Genomic DNA, 19486 nt, shown 5'->3' on the forward strand with positions numbered 1-19486 from the left:
TTTAATTTTTCAGTTCAGTTTTATAAATTGTTTAAATTACATTATTTTAATTATTAAAATTTCATTTCTGGAAAAAAGAATAAGACCGGCTGCGGACCACCAAATTGTCACCATGATCTTCTTTTGGTGCAGATTCGGCTTCGTCTGTGTCCAACCCTCTATGATTGCCGTAGGGTTTCCACTTTTTGTGGTTCTTGTTCCACAGACGAAGAGCAGAAGACATCTCAAAACGACGACTTTTTTGTTTAACTTTCTATTCATGCGGCACCCATTTATCGAGCTTTTTTGACCTCCTTATTTGCTTCAAATCAGATGAGCGACCCTCTTCATCTTCTCTCTCATTACCACTGCAGAATTTTTCGAATCATCATTGTGCCATACGTTCACTAGTGATCCCTTTGCCAAACCCTTTGTTGATGTCACGAGCTGTCCCGGCAGCTCTTCGGCTTAGCTTGAATTGAAACAAGAAAATCGTGCGAATTTGCTTTTCATCCATGTCCAAACTAAACTAGAGAGCATACTTAAAAGGAAAACAAGTAATACTGCCAGATATAGCAAAAAATGCTCTTTAAAACGATATATAGCATGGCTATATTTAATAAAAAAATATTTACAAACCATAGATAAAAGTAAACAATATAAAAAACTAAGGTAATCAACCTTTTTTCTCTACCCAGTCCGCAAATACCCATATAGCTAAAATCAACCTATTTAGTCCTTTCAAATTGTAGTGTTTATTTAAAATATGATCTCCATTGTTTATTTAGGCAAGTATTGCTATATTAAATTTAATTAACAACTATTTACAATAAATTTGTTTTTTTAATTAAAAATATTTAATTATTATTCATACAAATTGTATTGTATATACTTAACAAAATTATGCAATATCGGAGTCTAAACAGCAACTCATTCGAAATTTTGCATTTATAATACTCTGTTATCAAATGAAAATATTTAATTTCTAGTATTTCATTGTCATTTCAACAATTTGTGATTATTTAACATTACCTATTGTTCAATAAATTATAATAAATCTATTTTTGTAATAAGTATTAAAATGTTACTGAATTAATTAAATATCCAGAAACCGCTTGCAGTGATTTTACGGTAAATGTACGGCCGTTTTAAAGCGCAACACACATACACAGACACATTTACAGGAACGTGAAATAAACCATAATGAATAATTTAAGCGTCTGAGGATCGTTTAGACGGCGAATGGTTCCGACGCACGATATCTGAACCACGGACGATTCTATGATTGCTTCGTAATAGCAGGACTTCCACGATTGACCGGCCAACGCTCCATGAATTTGAAATTACGACAGAACAGACTGCGATTTTTTTTATACGAGGTCAATCGCAACAACCAAAATTACTGATTCCGTTCAAAAATAAAATGTACCGATTTACAGTAATTTTGTCTTTTTGCTTTTAGTTCAATAAAATACTAAATTCCTTACGTTGAAGGTAGAGCTTTTTTTGTAAGGGAATATACAAGTATACTTTCCAAACAGTTGGGTTTCGACAAGGGTTTTATCGACTAGCGGATTTAATAAAAATTATGTATATTACATGTAAAAGTCGTTTGTCTCGTTTCGTTTCTTGTCTCACGATATCCCTGCGAACACATTCACATTACGCAGTCGGCGAACGGAGAGAGATAAAAAAAAAAAAAAAAAAAAAAAATAAAATAAATTTCGTCGGCGAAACCTCATCTCACAAATGGAAATGATAACCGCATACTTGTGCAAATAGATTACGACACGAGATCAACAGGTGTCTATGTGACATTGATATAGCTTTTATATTAGCATGTAGTAAAACGGGAAATATTACAACCGTTTGTATGGCTCTATATGTATAGTTTTTTTCATTTCTAATATATCAGAAAATAGGAATGTAGAATAGTATTGGTTCGCATATGTTTCAAAACGATTCCAATATGTTTCACACAATATAATGCCGGAAATTTTTCATTTGCGCCACAATAAAACGACCGCAGTAAAAGTAAGTGTCTCTCCAAGATGTGTTGCGCATTTCGTCGTAAATTCAGAACCTAATTGCTCTAGAAAATATACTAAAATTATGTACGTGTACACATGTACGGTTTTATTGAAAGATTAATAGTTAAAATCTTTTAAAATTAAAACGTAAATGTAATTACTAACCATGATCAAAAATCTACACCCAAATTTCTCAAATTGGAATACAAGCTTTGGTTCCGTTTACATTCAGAGAAAATGAAATGTCGGAAAATCCTCAACTGATTTATATTTTTAATTTATTGATTCCAATGTGATTATCAGACTAAAATTTTATTATATTCTATACGGTAAAGAAATTATTTCTGCGTGGCCCACTATGTTATGTTAATTAAGCTTTCGTTGTCATTATTTTATGCAGATTTTTGGTGTTGTTAAAACAACAACAAAAACATACATATGTTCAATATTTACGATGGTGAACCAGTCTGCCGAATTATTTGGTTTCAATATCTTGGCTTCTTGTAAAAACATGTGTTGAATGGATGATAATGGACTATGAGAAAACATTAGATTGACTAATATTTTTGTCTAGTAAATATCAAAACTGCTAAGAGTAACAAGAGACACATATGTACATTAATAAATACACAATTCATCGTTCATAAATCTTCTGGAACTATCGCATGATGGTACAGAAACAACAACGTATAATGAATAAAATTATAGTGCCTTTGAAGCAGATTTAACAATTTCTCAACGTTTTAGTAAGTACTGAATGATATCATAAAAGAATTGAGCTCCCAAAGGAGTCTGTCGAATTGCTTATATCCAGATTAAACGAAAATAATTCGCTTTATCTAATACCAATATTACATTTTATCATAAAAGCTGTAGTAAAGAAGCCACTGTTGCAGTCTTCAGTGGAACTGCCTGAATAAATTCTGTACTGTAACATATACTGTTTAACTTTTTGAAACGTATTTTTAACTGAATTTTAGTAGTTTTTTTAACTGGGAGTAAGAGCTAATAGAAATAATAATATTTTGAAATAATATTAACTATATCTGATAGACACAATTTATTGCCTATTTTAGATTTTGTACTCTAAAAGACTATCAAAAAATCGGTGGCATAATTATTATTAAGTGAAATTATACTTTTTAAAATATTAATACAATATTAATTTATTTGTGCACCAGTCTCCAATGAATTAAAACAAGTATTAAAATTAATAGTCAAATGAAACATAAATAAGGTTAATTGAATATGCAGCAGTTCAGTTGGTGTAAGTTCGTAACGTCCGATCATTCATTAATGGGATGCATCAACAAACAGAAAAGTATGAGAACCCACATCAAAACTGCGCCTATGTTTCAATCATCCGGGCATCTGAAATATTCATAACGATAACCGAAGACCCACATCAAGCTGTAATTTGGACATTTTATCAGAATTGATTCGCATTTATCAGAGGCGAGACTTACGACTTTTGAAAAGATCATTTTGCAATAAAGAACGATATTATTGCACTCCCATTTCCCCCATGTTATCTCTGTTCACGTTTACGATACTGTTGCACCATACATCCTAATTGGATATAAATATGTGATTTATTCGACTATAGGGTACTCTTTTCGTCATTCGTAAATGAAAATATTATTTATTTTACGACCGATTATTCATAGGCTTTTAAGATACGGCAGAAACGTGTTGCACTTGATGAACGAAAGATCAATACTTTATAATTTATTAAGAAGATATTTACAGTTTACAGTTCAACTTCTCTGATAAGATTAGACAATATTTTTCCATTTCTCATTTAAGACGAAAAATATAACCTTTTATGTATGACTATGAACAAATAATTATAAATCCCTAACGAATCTAGATTAAAATTTTAATAAAAATCAATGTTATTTGAATTTTTTAATAAAGTGTTAAAATTTAGGACATCTTAATAACTCACAATTTTATTTTTAACTTCATTCCCGCATCTGATTTCATTATTCTGTTATGAAATCTTGGCGGATCATGTTTCACAAAGTTATCCTATTTCTTACTCACTGTCAGTTCATTAAATGGGTATTAGACTCGGGCATTAAATTAAATACCTTCGTTTTAACTGTATTTAAAAACAAATGTACAAAAAATTTAGAATTAATTATAATATTAATTAATGAACAGTTACTCGTACGTAATTTAGTTACTTCAAGTTCTACTAAAAATTTAGTGGAAAATGTATAAGTTGACTACTTGCTAATACTTTCTTGTAATTGTTAATTAAAAATTCAACAAAATTATTCAAGAGTACTGATAGTGTGCCTAAGTAGAAGAAAATTCAATGCAAATCCCACATGGGTAAGCCAAATCCGATATTAAATGTAGGTAAATGCGTACTGGGATCTGTTTATCCAAAGTATTAGGTATTTCAACAATTACTCAAGCTCGCATGTGTTTACCGTAACATTACCTCACTACTAAACTAACTTATTATCTCCTATCCAACACCTGAATAATGTTTTGACACTTTGTTGTAATAACCCACTTAGTCGTGATGCCCCAACGCGAACTTCACCACTTCAGACTGGATGACATTATTATTTTATTGCTCGAGAGTAATTGTTGAATATGCTGTTCTGTTTGGTCGTTGTGGCGAATTTTGACTCGAACTTTGGTTACACTAGTTACGATACAATTAGCTATCCGCAAACAATTCACATTGCTTCCACGTTTCAATCTAACAGTTCCTAAGTTAGTTTAAATTTAGATAAAACTTTGCGCATCCACCATTTTTGCAACTTAACTTTGTAGCATGAATTTTAAATGTCTGGATCCAAAAATGGTTGAAAAACTGACTTAATCCAATGAAAATATTGAATATATTACTAATAAAAACATTGTTAATAACGGCGCAAACAAATTTAACGTAACAAATACACCAAACTAAATAAACAAAAATATAAATATGTATGTAAGTGTTTAGCATATGCATTCACGTAGTTAAACAATTTTGAATTGTAAACAAAACTTCTGATTTATTTGTCTGTTTTAACGCCGTTTTTTCAATAAAATTTATATTGGTAAATTCATTCATCAATAATTTTTATAATTTATTATATCTCGGCACCAAAACGTATATATGCTACAAACAAATTATTTTTATATTTCATGCTTAACTTCATATTTAAGGAGTTATATTAATAATTATAATTATGTAATGCATTTGGCAAGTATTTAATTTTCATTAATGGGTAAAATAAATATAAAATTTGTACACAAATCAATCCATCTAAAATTAATAGTATGACAGATAATTTCAATATATGTTATGTATTTATTTGCAAGTGAAACTTTAGTTATATGTTACATTCCTGTAGCTGGATTTAGTTCTCTTATTAATTATTCGACTGTTAATATATTCGCTAATATTGTTTCAAAGCTTTTAGTATAGTGTTTCAATATTATTATAATATATAATAATTATAACCATTTTTGAAAATGTTTTAAATTATTGTAGCAACTACAATTGTATAAAAGTATCAAATTTTTAGTTTAAAACCAGTTTAATCTCTCTTAATTAAATGAATTATTTATAATTATAGGAAAGAAATTAATTATAAAAATCTCTCTCAGCGATTAAAAAGATTGATTAACAGCCGAAATCTGGCAATCTTGTTAATAATCAAGAGCTTGTTCACTTAGTTACTTTTACATAATTTAATTCAAAAACCTTGTAGCGGACATAACGTAAAACGCCCAAGAGAATAGGATCAGCAGTAAGGAGGGCAATCGATTGCAATATTAATCATATGATAAATTACCTTGTGAAATAATGTGGCCATCATCCTTAGTCCAGTAATTAATGGATTTCGGATAGGCTTCCGAGTGGCACTCCAAAGTTATTTGTTGACCCTCCATTGCTCCGACAAGTTGATTCTGGATCCAGATCATTGGCGGAACTGAAATAATATAAAAAAAATACAATTTATCGGTATTTACACAAAACACCAACTTTCTTGCGATACAGTTTAATCAAACGTTGATCAAAGTTTTGAATGTGAATTTTTGTACTGATGGATTTATTTGTCAGGAATCGAAGATTAAAAATTTAAAGCCACAGTAAATCACGGATTGCGTTAATATTTAATATCGAAAACACGCGTCATTCTCCGTGGTTGGACTTTCAATTAACGCCGACATTTCCTGAAAGTTATTAAAAGTTTCTTGGCTGTCGAATGTTCTAAATATGTCCAGAATTTATATATCTCTTGGAAATAACACAACGTGCTTTTGTTCAGTAAAAATATTTAAACTTTCGGAGTACGTGATTTATGAGGTTTTTTTTAGAGGGTTTATTCTGAAGGTTTTTGATCCACCATAAATTTAAATCGTAGGTAGTAATTACGAGTATAAAATTGAAAGTCAAATGTGTCTTTTCCAGGTAATCGTATCAATAAAGTCAGCCTTGTTTCCATCCACAATGCATTTCTAAATTGACATGTCTAATTGCGTTAAATCGTGCCTTCTTGATTAATGTCATTATCGGTAGAAGTCCTAAGCAGTTATAATTGGATTTAAAGCTATTGAACATGTAACTTACAATGTACGATAAGCATAATCCTCTTGCTCACAGAAGGTGGAATGCCATTGGATGCGATGCACAAATAGGGTCCCATATGCAATCGGTTCACCTTACTTATGTTGAAAACGGTTCCATCGACACTGGGAACTGCAAAACAATCCACTATTTAGTATACAGAATCATTCAGGCAGAAATTGCGATAAACTTCAATCGAAGTAACATTAAGATACTTATCATTCGCTTTCTAATGGCTCTATCGCACAATAAATATGATTTAGGAATGTCATTAGGATGTATCTTAACAAAATACGATTGTGCAGTTAAGGGAAATGCAAATACGTAATGCAGGAAATTGGTAATACATAAATAGCCAAGCAATAGGCGGTGTACAAGATCAGGCAAATGTTCTTCAAGTATATATGGTAAATAACACAATTAACGAAATATGTTTGCTTTACGACAAATTAATATATACATTAAAATAGTAAACTATAGCAATTAAGGATGTGGAAAATTAAATGAGGAACTTCTTACATTAACAAAAAGAGTATTTTTGTTTAGAATTTTTAAAAAAATATTATAACTTCACAGAATTATTAAAACTTTAAATACACATGAATTGTTTATTTCACACTTCAATTTATTCTTACTCTTCTTAAATGACATCTTGTGTGTGAAAAAATATTCTTCGTTGTGAATTGGTTCAAGATAAAGTTAGTTAGAAAATAGTTCCCTTAAGAACGAAGTAGCAAGTTCTTTCGTAATATTTTATTTCTAGATATCTGTCTAGATGTGGAAATACAGAAGATTTTGTTAAAAGGTTTCGTCTATTTGGTACTATTATAGTTTTGACTGGAATCCATGTTGGAGGAAAACAGATCTGTTGATTTATAACGACTGTAGGGCAGGACAAATCTATAGGTTCATCAAGCAATTATCAATTTTCAAATACACTCGCACAACCTCAACCGTAGGTTACATAAATTAGATTAAATACATACTGTTGAAGAAGGTGATTTACATGAATTCCTGTTGAAGACAGCTTAGCTACATATTCTTCGAATATACTGTAAATCAAGCGTTAGACATTCTAGAAAGACATCTTCAAGATCAAGCAACTACATCTAGAAATTTTTTCGTAACCACAATTATGAGAATAAATTGTTCAAAAACATGTTGGTTGAGCAAATATGAATATGAATTATATTTTTTTCCTTTTTGTAATATATTGACATTATCCTTACTTACACTGCTGTTCATTTTAGAAATCTTTCTGGTGTATACATTTACAATATATTGTATATTTCTAAAAATGTTATTTAGTTATTTATAATTTAGTAACTAATAGAAATTTAAATTGAATACAGTTAATGCAAGTTATGGTACGAAAATCATGTAGCACAACCAGAAATTATTTTACTTTCTTTGGATAACTGGATAAATTTTAATTTCCTTTTTATAATTTACTAATATAATTTAACTTATGCCGTGTTGCTTATTTTACTCAATTAATAATATTTTTCGGGTATAAATCTATAAGATGTAATACATATTTCTATGAAAGTTATTTCCCTTCCTAAATGAATTAAATTATTTATGTAATTATAAATTATAGATTATTACAAATTTAAATTGAATATAGCTAATAATAGTTATGATGAAAACATCATCCACTATCATGTAATTTTTGCGTAACTACATCTACCATAATTATGAAAAGAAATTGTTTAAAAATATTTTGCTTATGCAAATGACAATTAGTAATTAACAAAACTGATGTATATATGTTATAAATATATTTTTCTGTTTAAATCACCAATTTACAACTTTTTGTAAGCATAATATTTCCTTTTCAGAATATTTTATTAAGTGTAAATAATAATGTTTTGTTAATTATTAGGGTACATAATTTAAAAAAATGAAAAGTATTGAAATATTTTCTTTTTTATAATTTATTGATATTATTCTTAACGTATACCGTGCTGTTTAGTTTACTGGATTAATAATCTTTCTGGTGTATAAATTTATAAGATGTATATTATTTAGATTATATATTTCTATGAATGTTATTTCCTTCCCTAAATGAACTAAATTATTTATGTAATTATAATTTATAGATTATTGGTAAATAATATTTTTTTGTTAATTATTAGGGTACGTAATTAAAAAAAAATAAAAATATTGAAATATTTTCTTTTTTATAATTTATTGCCGTTATTCATAATTTTGCCGTGCTGTTTAATTTACTTGATTAATACTCTTTTTGGTGTATAAGTTTATAAGATATTCTACATAATTTTGTAAATATTTTTCATTTAAATTTATGTTTATATAGTCTATAAGTTAGAAGAAATTTAAATTGAATATCTTGCTTTTTATAACACATTGACAATATCCAATAATTTATGACAAGTTGTTTATTTTAGTCAATTAATATTTTTTTTATGTATAAAGTTATAAGATGTATTGCATATTCTAGTAAATGTTATTTCTCTTTCTCTCTAAATAAATTAAATAATAATTTACAGTTCAACAAAAAATTGAATATTTGTAATGATATATTTATCGTGAAAAATTTCCCATCGTATTCACTAAAATATGGGAATGCGTAAGTTACGAAATTACATTATTGCTCAACGTATGTAAAATCAGTAATCATGTGAATTGAAAGTGTGAATTTGCAATTTGTTAGACTTGAACTGAAATTTGAATTCAGCGTGCGATTCTTCGTGTAGGATGGGAAAGGCACTCGAACACCTATATATAAAATTGCGAAAAGAGATTACCTATATTTATAAAATTACGTACTGCGACAAGGACGACGAAGTTGAAATTTATTTTTGATGTGAACTTTCAAGAGGTGAAATGTTTTGCTACATAAAATTAAGTGCTCCCTAATAAGTCCTCTTTTATAGTTTTAGAGCAACGCTTATAGTTGTTTGAAGTGTTATCGACAATAACTTAGATCCTTACTGCTAGAAAGTTTAATAAATAATAAATGCTGGTGAAATGAATAAAACAATACGTTAATCACCGCTTAACATAACTATTTCGTTATTTCCAACAGAGTCTGCGAGTCGCGGACATAAACTCAACATATAGTAATTACTAATAACTTGCATGAACCGGAGACTGCATTATGTTTACGATATCAGAAATTTACACGCTCCGATATGCGACCTATTTCAAAATGGCGAAATCTCTATAAAATTGAATTTGCCGTTGTGCATGTGAAACGAATCACAGAAATATGTATTGCATGTAGCAGTAAACAAAAGATAATTGGTTGTAAACGAAACTTTATCGTCCTGCTAATCTCCTGCTGAATTTTTTCCTGTTTCTCGTTACTGTATTTTATTCTCAGAATATTTACAATTATGCCATGAAAGGTCAATGTTTTCTCTTAATTTTAATTGGTACTTTACTTGGATAAAAATTATAATATTGGGTTATCATCGAAACTTCCTTATAATTAAATTAATTCAAATGTACTTTGTGAAAGGACGGGATGCCGCTCACAAAGCGGACAGAAACGAATTCAGGCCAACCGGAAGAATCATAATGGATAAAGTTCAAGTGTTTAACTGAAATAATAAGATTTTATAAAGATAACTGAAAGTTTCCTCCAATTTGTCATGTTGGTTAACAATTAAATGCAATTTATCTAATTAAATCTCATTACTTTGCGGATTAATTAACTGACCGGATTTCGTGTGAAAATTAAAACAATCACGGATCGAGGACGCAATTGTTATAAAACCATTGCGATTAAATTATTCATCGTTCGCTGTTTCCAAACTCGGATTGCAAAAAACTACGACCAAACAACCAACCACTGTTCTCATACTCTAATTTCATTGCACGCTTTACACACCAGCGTGAGCACCATGCATTTGGTCAAAGCACCGCAGTTATTGCAATTTAGATTTACATTGCGCATTAACGAGTTCTTGAACCGTCCCATGAAATAATAAAAAATATAAGTGGTGGTGTCAGTTTGAAGCATGGGCATATATGTAATTTAGCGGGAATACACGCACGGACGGACACGCGAGATTTTTTCCACACGCACGGGAAAAGTGTTAAAATGTTATCTTGTTATCATAGCTTATTTCTGGTAATAAATTAGGTGCGCATTTATATTACAGCGTTGCCCACTATACTTGTCATGACTAATCAACTGTTTAAATCGAGAATTTGACTAGATTATTTCTCTCTGATCCGTTGCCATCATGCGGTTCTCGTGCGGCTTCCAACACTTCCACGCGTATGTTTATCTCTATTTGTAATTAATTAGTTGTGTTACAAAGGAAATTATATCAACGGCCGATAATTACAGAGCACCATATTTGATTCTAAATTTAAAATGTAGATTACGACAAGACGAATATCATTTGTGATGACAAAGTGAATTTTCAATGTAGCTTAATATCGTTTTCCAATATCGACAATTGTCAGACAAACTAAGTAGCTACCAACTCATGAGCGTTGATGAATGTATGATAAATTCGGATTAAACATTTTATTACTTGTTTATACTAGAATTAGAGTATTGGCGAAGGGTTTCAACGTTTCAGGCTTCTAGTTCAGTTTCCTGTAATCGGCGAATTCAACAGAATACAAGATACTATTATTAAATATTACCATATTTAACTTCAAATTTAAAATATATAGCTTACGAAGGGATGTATCATTTAAAATGTCGATGTGATCGGTGATTATTAGAGCACCTAAATAAGAATGACCGTTGATGAACAAAATTTCATTCAAAAATTTATGGGACAATTGGAATATTGACGGCATTTCTACTAGGCCAAAGTGTTTTAATATTTCAAAATTCTAGCTTAGTTTCCTGTATTCGATGAATACAACAGAATACGTGAGAGGGTGGCGTATCAATAAGAAGCACCACATATATATATTTATTGGGACGAGATGTAATATATATGTAAAATGTAAAAAGTGGATTTCCAATGGCTTAACATGTTTTTAATTATCAGCGATTGTCGGTGAAACTAAGTAGCCATACACTCACGACCGTTGATGAACGCATGATGTAAATTTCGTTTAAAAATTTTATTACCTGTTTATGGTACATTTGGAATATTGGCGGCATTTCTACCCGACCGAAGTGTTTTAACATTTCAGGCTTTTAGTTCAGTTTCCTGTACTCAATGAATGCACTTAACCGATATACGGATGCCTGACGTTTGTTAGTCTCGAGTTCAAAAGGATCAAAAGCAGGAGGCTCTTAGCCAATTGGATAGGTACATCCCGCTCTTTTATACATAGGCATGTGTAGCTGCACATACAGAAACAAACATTTTGCTAATCGCTAATTGTAATTACATTCCTGTTTAATCGGCCGAGATGAAAGAGTGATATTGACTTAGGGTTCGACATCTGTATGGCCAACGGTTGCGTGCTCCTGTTTACTGTGAATTGAACTTTGTTCCAATGTGTGTTTATTTATTTTTCATTCAACTGTTTTGAAAGTACATGTCTGAATCGTGTGAAACACCGTGATATTCTGTTCAATTTTGGTAAGCTCAATTCTAAGCCTCGAAAATGCTCAAAACCGAATAGTGAAATATCATTATAAGATGGGGTATAACATCCTCTATCGAATGGTGAAATTCGGAACATAATATTTTTTAGGCCGGCTTTAAAAATATATATAGTTTGCATATTATTGGATCTTTGATAGTAGCGGTGAAATGACATTTGCACATCGATGGAAGGGTCAGTTTGAAATGAATGAAATATTCATAACTCAGGTTACTATAAATATTTTACGTAGATCACATACAGTATTCCAATAGAAATAAATTATTTGATAATGTCTTTGCTATGTCGTTAGTAATTATTAATTATTATTAATATTGAAAATTCCAAAATGTAATATTGATTATAATTGGGAGTATAAATTTTTGAAGAAAATTTATATTTTAAAGAATATCTAATTGGAAGGATTTATGATTCAATTGGATGAAACATCTAAATATTTCAATACATTTTCCTATATTTGATTGACATTTTAACACTCTTTTATTGTGAAAATGAAATGTGTTAGGGATTTTAATTAAAAAAATGACTGTTTATCAAAGTCTATGGAATATGACAAATAAAGTAAAAGTTGGATTAAAAATACACAAGTTAAACTTTTAAGTAAAAAAGGAAACTTGTATATTAATATTTTATTTGGTTGTCTTGCTTTTATTGATCAATATTACTAAATAAAAGTTTGTCAAACATGCATTTTTTAATTTTGGCTTAATTTTAGTAGAATTTTGGATAAACTAGTAAATATTACCTGGTAAATCATGTTTATAGTTTTGTATGTGTATAATTAATATAAAATATTGTATAGCGTATTTTCGTATTAATTTCTATGATGTACAAATCATTTATCAAACTCTATTTGCTTAGAACAATATTGTGTTAATGTACTCAAACATATCATGTCAATTATTAGGTTAATCATGCTCGAATGATCAACTATTGTTTGTAAATGATTGTTTAAACAGTGGAAACTATTTTTAAATTTTTTCTGGGTAATACATTAAATAGGAATATTAAAAACAATATTTATCTCATAGTGTTTACTTTGCACAATAAAACAAAATACTTTTTCTTTACTATAGTATTTTTTCTTGATATTTTTTCAAAGTGAAGTAAAAAAACAGTTGAAAATGCAACATAATTTGTTAACAAGTTGCCGTCGTTGTTTCGACCTACATAAAGCGTCCGTAAATTGCAGACTAATTGGCATTTTTTTCCTAGACAGGTTCGGGCTACACCGCAAACAAATGGAATAACCCGAGGCTGATTACTTTCAAGCCGGAGTTCTTTAACTGCTAATAGAAATGTTGGTGCACGCAGCCGTCTAACAGAACCGAAGGATAGCGCTTATAATGAAGGGGGCATACAACTATTAAGACGTTCCCGCCGCCATAATAGATAGACTGTGGATAATGTATGCAGGGGGCATAGACAATGATTCGTGCCACAATACAGACATCTGAATGGAAAGAGGTGGATGATTTAGCGTCAGTGGAGTTTCCTCAGCGTGTTCCGGCTGACCGACCTCCAACCAACCCTTACCACCTTTGGCCAGGCCATTTACACCTCCCCACGACATTATATACTTGTGGCCAGTCCACATGAACACGGTATATCCACCAGGCCACTGTTTAGAGCATTCATTAAGATTGGCGATAATCTCTTGGCGTTGGACTGGAGAAAATACCGCCCACGGCCGTTAATGAAGCTCTTAGATAGCGAAATCGGAAATGCTACTATTTAAATGGGCCATAAATAAGATATTATAAACTAGATTACATTTAATGTACACTTAATAACAGCGAATAACTTCCACTTTCTTTGTTTCGGATGGAAAAGGGAATATTTTATTTACTTTATAATATGTGCCTGTTTTATATGTCACGCGACCCTATTGTGTAAATGATGCTAATTGCTACCACTGGTTTATTTATAATTCATAAATATCCTATTCACTTGTTTCCAGACATGGTTGACGACATTTGAATAAAGGGTCATTTTTAAACCACACATTTCAAAATTAAAAATTATGGTGATAATAAACATAAAACCAATTGCTGCGACATATTCATATAAAGCATTCAAATGTTGTAGGCTGGACATACAATTACAATAATTGGTGGCATGAATGTACTTTTAAATGGTCACAAAAAAGCTGGTAATTCCGAACCAAAATAAATTAAAGTTTTATTGCGTTTCATGTGCACATTAGTGAAACTTTTATATAATTCCAGGAGCTTATCGTAACCCTATAAAAAGTAAAACTAAACTATTAAAAAATTTAAATAGCTTTATGCAAGAAGGCATGTAAAAATTTATAGGGCCGTTATCGAACAAATTAGCAAAGCCTGGATTAAGCAGGTTTCTGCTGCAATGTTTCCCGCATTGAAACAAATAAGTTGGACGCTCATTTAGGTGGTTTACAAAAAATACGAAAGGCGATTTGTATTATTTTAAATTAAATATATCGAAGTGATTCCACCACGACCTATAGAATTTATTTAACCGGTGCAAAATCGATTTCAATGTCGCTGGTTTTTAAAACCCTTTGTTTGTAGTGATTGCTATGTATTTTAATGATGTTTTGCTTGAGAATATCAGACATTATAACAAGGTGTTAATAATTTCTATGTCTATTTGTGGTACCAATATTTTGCTTATTCAAAAATAATAAAATAAAAACTAATAAAATTCGGGACTATAAAAGTCTGTTAAAGTTTTCAAAGAAACTGATAATAAAAGTAATAAAAGTAAGATAGAAAAACAATATTATAATTTCTAGTGGTTGCAATATTATTTACACAAAAATTAAATTTAATATAAATGATGCGAATATTTAGAGTAACTTTACTGAAGTTACTAATTTATCAGACTCAAAACTTCTGTCTATATTAAATAAGTTGCCTTGTTAAATCGAATTTCAGCTTCAGCGAAACACTTCACTGAATTCAGAGAATAAAATGGTTTTAGATTTACAGATTTGGAACAACGACGAGCGACTTTTCTAAATTTTTTCCTTTCTTTTAATCATTCGGTGTAATTTAATAAATGACGAATAAACCCTTAGACATATGCCTGATCATATTATATTGTAATCCGCCAGGCGGCTCATAAATAATTGCCATTGTCAAATCAGGCCAGATAAATTAGGGCGTGCGGACTTTATCAGCATCATAAATCTATAAAGTATAAAATAATCTTACCTTCTTGACCACCCCCCACGGGTATGGTCTCGCCACCCTCGCGCCTCCAGGCGATGGTCGGTTCCGGCGATCCCGTGGCCGCACATCGTAAACTCACGTTGGATCCCTCCCGCACCACCATGTCGGTGCTGGTCGGATAGTCGAGAATGTCGGGCGGCACTGCAAACCAGGGGGAAAAAGGGATAATTGCCACCTCGGAGACTTATAAAATACCAGTAGGAAATCTTGCGGCTGAATTTTGTGAGGATGGTTATTTTTAAATGGTTTCCGAAGATGCAGTTATATAATCCGTTTAATATATTTTTACGGCTGGGTCTCGAAAGGTTTACTAAACTTTTTACTGCCAATCCGTACTGGATGTGGGATTTTATACCTTCCAAATATTTATTGCCCACGAACTTTGCACTCTAACTATTTCTCTTTCGGTAATTATCTCGACTTTAATTCTATGCGGAATTTTAAGCTTATATAATGGCTAAAGGACGTTTTTTTATTTTCTATTTAAGATACGATATCTTTTTCAGCAAAAATAGTACGTACCGAAATAATAATTTATATTTTAACTTTGAAATAACGTAACTTTTTTAAAAATAACTTATATTTAACAAATAAACACTATTCAACTAAACAACAATATTTGCCAACATTCTACAAGCAAATTTATGTTACGAAAAAAAAGTTGTGGGTTCTCTATTAAAACCCTAATTTTGTTATCACTTACTTGATATGGAGTCCATTTTTGATGAAATTTATTAGACACAGTTAATAAATGACCTCTCCAAACTTGTTACACAAGGATTTTGTTCGAAATATTTTTTAATTTCTTTTTTGGTTCTAAATTCAGAAGGATCTTGGCGTTGCTTATCTTCAATGCCACTTTTACCGTAAATTACCTCTGGATTTGGCTAATGTTTCACCTTATAAAGCAAATTTGCCCTATGGCACATTCAAATAAATCATACATCAAAAACATAAATTACTTTTTCCGGTAACTAATATAATATCGTTGATGATGATGTTAAACAATATAATATTAATATTAATTACAAATATAGAAAAACAACCGGCAGCATTAAAACTCATAACTAATTATAATAAATAATAATTGTTAACGAGTCACGCTTTACATTAAATACAGTTGTTTGCAATAAACGTAACACTTATTTTATAATTAAATATTTGTTTTAATTAAAATATACGGGTAATTAAATTTTATATTAATTATAAAAAATAATCTAATAATTATTCCACTTGGTTGTCATGTGAACGTTTATCTTCTAGAGTACTTTTTTAAATACACATTTTACTTTATTTCCAATTTACCTTAATCCCGTGTTAAATGTTACTCTGTATCATTTGCAATTTTTAATTAGATTACATTATATCAAAGTTAAATCAAAAACCATGCCGAAGTACGAACCTTAACCGAAACCCATTAATATTTAATATCTCGCATCTTTTAATAACCCAGCCGGTCATGTATAATAAAAAAACAGCAATATAAAGTCTCGAAAGTCATAAAACCAGAAACTATAAAACTTACCAACTACATTTAAGTATCCTACTTGGCTTTTCATTGGGTCAGTGTTGATCTGGCACATATACCATCCCCTGTCCGTTTCGCGTACATCCCGGATGTGGAGGTACCAAGTCCTGTGTTCGCTGTGAGTCACAGCAATCCGGTGATTCTTCGTTATCACGTGACTGTGAATCGTCAGGATTGTCTGAGTGTCGACCCGGAGCCAGGCCACCTGAAATCCAATTTTATGGGGAATTACCTCTCATGAAATATAATAATCTTGTTTATTATATCTGGAAAATATATAACGTGATTTACAAAAACATTTAGTTATAAAGAAATATAATACATAATATAAAATTGATAATTTCATTAAAAAAAGGGTAAGTATTTCTGAGATGAAATTATTGTGACACTTTGCCAGTTAAACGGGCTATTAACCCATAAGTGTTTGTGCATGTCTGGTGGTGTAAAGCTTGCTTTAAGCCCTTAAGAAAATTTGCATTATAAATGGAATACGGAAAGTATTTCCAGCTAATTTACATAATAGCGCTGTCGTAAGATTTTCGGCCGAAATAATTTGTAAACAATACCAGTAGGTGTTTCATTAAATCAAAAGTTTATTCGGGTAATCCCATCGTTTCAAATATTTTCGTTTTACTTATACCGTTAGATAAGACTTAATAAGTACCGTTTAAAGGAGACGTGAGGCGCCTCAATAATTATTGCTGAATACATTTTCATGTTAATTCCCGTGATTAAAGCAAAACGGGATACACAACGACAAATTGTCCTTTGGAAAAGTCACTCGTTGAAACGAACAATTTTAATTAAAGTGGGTCCTTTTAAAGGAATATCATGATTTTTCAGTTGATCTTTTGAAGTCCGGTCTACCGTAGTATATTATTGAATAATTACCAAAAAATTGTAAGGAATTGAAGGTCAGGCCGATGGAAATCGATGGAGAATTTTTTATTTCCGCAATTACGAACGTTCTGTCCACATGCCGGATATATGTAATAAATAATTCCATCGCTGTTTCCTCTTATGATGGCTGTGCATTGGATCGTAAATAAAACTAATTCCGGAATAGCCGGAGTCCCCTTTCCAACTTGCCTCTATTCTAAATAAATAAGTAAACTTTATTGGCAATCTAGCGCCTTCGGTTATAAGGGAAGTCATCTTGATAATGTATGATTGTGTCTCTTTCACTGTAAGGATCTTAGAAATTTGTCCCTCTAGTCTCCCTTAGATGTAGGCATCACAATGATTAAGGACAACAATGGCTAGAATAGACTCCCGGACTGACTATAATAATAATAATGTTGTTTGATGTTTAGTCCACCACCAACCAGCACACCAGGTCCAAGTGGGGGTTAAAGTTATCGATTTGCAATAATTATTACACATACCAATTTATAACAAAACTGTGTGCTCTACATGAAGAATATTCATTACAATTTGGGACATTAACGTGGAAAGTAAATTTATATGACAGTCTTGTTAAAGTTAGATAGACTTATAAATAAAAATGTTTTGATGGAAAGAAAAAAAACAAATACTTAAATTTACTTTTAAATTTCATTGTTTCACCCGTTTGAACTGTATAAAGTGCTTCGACTTGATCTATGAGATATTCTTGAATAAGAAACCAATCATTACATAGTGAAAATTCTTCACTTAGTTTAGCGTTCTGACCACGTATATTTTCTAGGAAGGAAACCAAATGAAAAAATGAATTGTTTTATTTAAACCTCCAAATTGAAATTGAATATTTTGGTATATTTTGGAATTACTGTTTAACTAAAAAACTGAACTATATTCAAAAATTCATTAAATACCGTTAAATAACTGAACATTTTGGTAATATAGGAAAATTGTAGTGGATACTATTTACATGTACTACAATATACAATTGAAATTACAGGAAATTTCTATTAGCAATTTTTCATCCGATTATTTTAGTTTGTATGATTGGAATACACCGATATTAAGGAACAAAATTGCATAATGTATTCTTGTTTGTATTACAACATTTTTATTTTTTATCCGATCTTCATCAGCTAGAGCTTGAAATATTTGTAGGTAAACAAGTTATCTATTAAAATCTAATAAAATATGAAATTGGAATTAATTATTAATGGAAGAGATTACTGGCGAAAGAGTCTGAAAAACGACAAAATTCTATGAAATTTGAACTTTCTACAACTGTTACTCATTTATTTTTCTTCCAATCGAAATAAATTAAGTATTGTCGGATCTATAATTTATTTATCTATGAAATTCAAGCGGGCTTTTAGTTCTGGACGTCAATTTAATTAAAGATATAAACTGAATTTGTCATCTTATACGTGAATAATTAAATAATTAAAGATATTATAATTTTCAGTTTCAGACTTACCCTAAATCATGTAAGAAGAATATCTATAATTCAAAAGTTGTAAACCAGTGTTATACATTTAAATGTGAGACTAAAAGAAGTGACAGAAATAACCTGGGCTGGGTTTTTTGGAAGAATGAAATGCAAACGACACCACAGTAATCAGATAAGCGGTCCGAAATATCCAATCAATGTAATAGGATTCTGACACCGAGCAGTGATTTTTTATTATGTCGCAATAAATTATAA

The 19486-nt window shown here is 30.5% G+C and overlaps 1 protein-coding gene across 2 annotated transcripts in view; it reads right to left on the bottom strand.

The window, feature by feature from the left end:
• The window catches only part of LOC109596277 (lachesin), a 68501-nt gene that overhangs the window by 5547 nt on the left and 43468 nt on the right, over window positions 1-19486 (bottom strand). For both annotated transcript variants that reach the window (XM_020011785.2, XM_049965784.1), the window contains exons 3-6: window positions 16882-17089; window positions 15339-15497; window positions 6592-6720; window positions 5813-5950 (exon numbers count right to left, since the gene is read on the bottom strand). In XM_020011785.2, the coding sequence (XP_019867344.2) occupies window positions 5813-5950; window positions 6592-6720; window positions 15339-15497; window positions 16882-17089 (634 nt within the window). The remainder of the gene's footprint in view (window positions 1-5812; window positions 5951-6591; window positions 6721-15338; window positions 15498-16881; window positions 17090-19486) is intronic.

The sequence above is a fragment of the Aethina tumida genome, chromosome 3 (assembly GCF_024364675.1).
Source record: "Aethina tumida isolate Nest 87 chromosome 3, icAetTumi1.1, whole genome shotgun sequence".
Lineage (NCBI taxonomy): Eukaryota > Metazoa > Arthropoda > Insecta > Coleoptera > Nitidulidae > Aethina > Aethina tumida.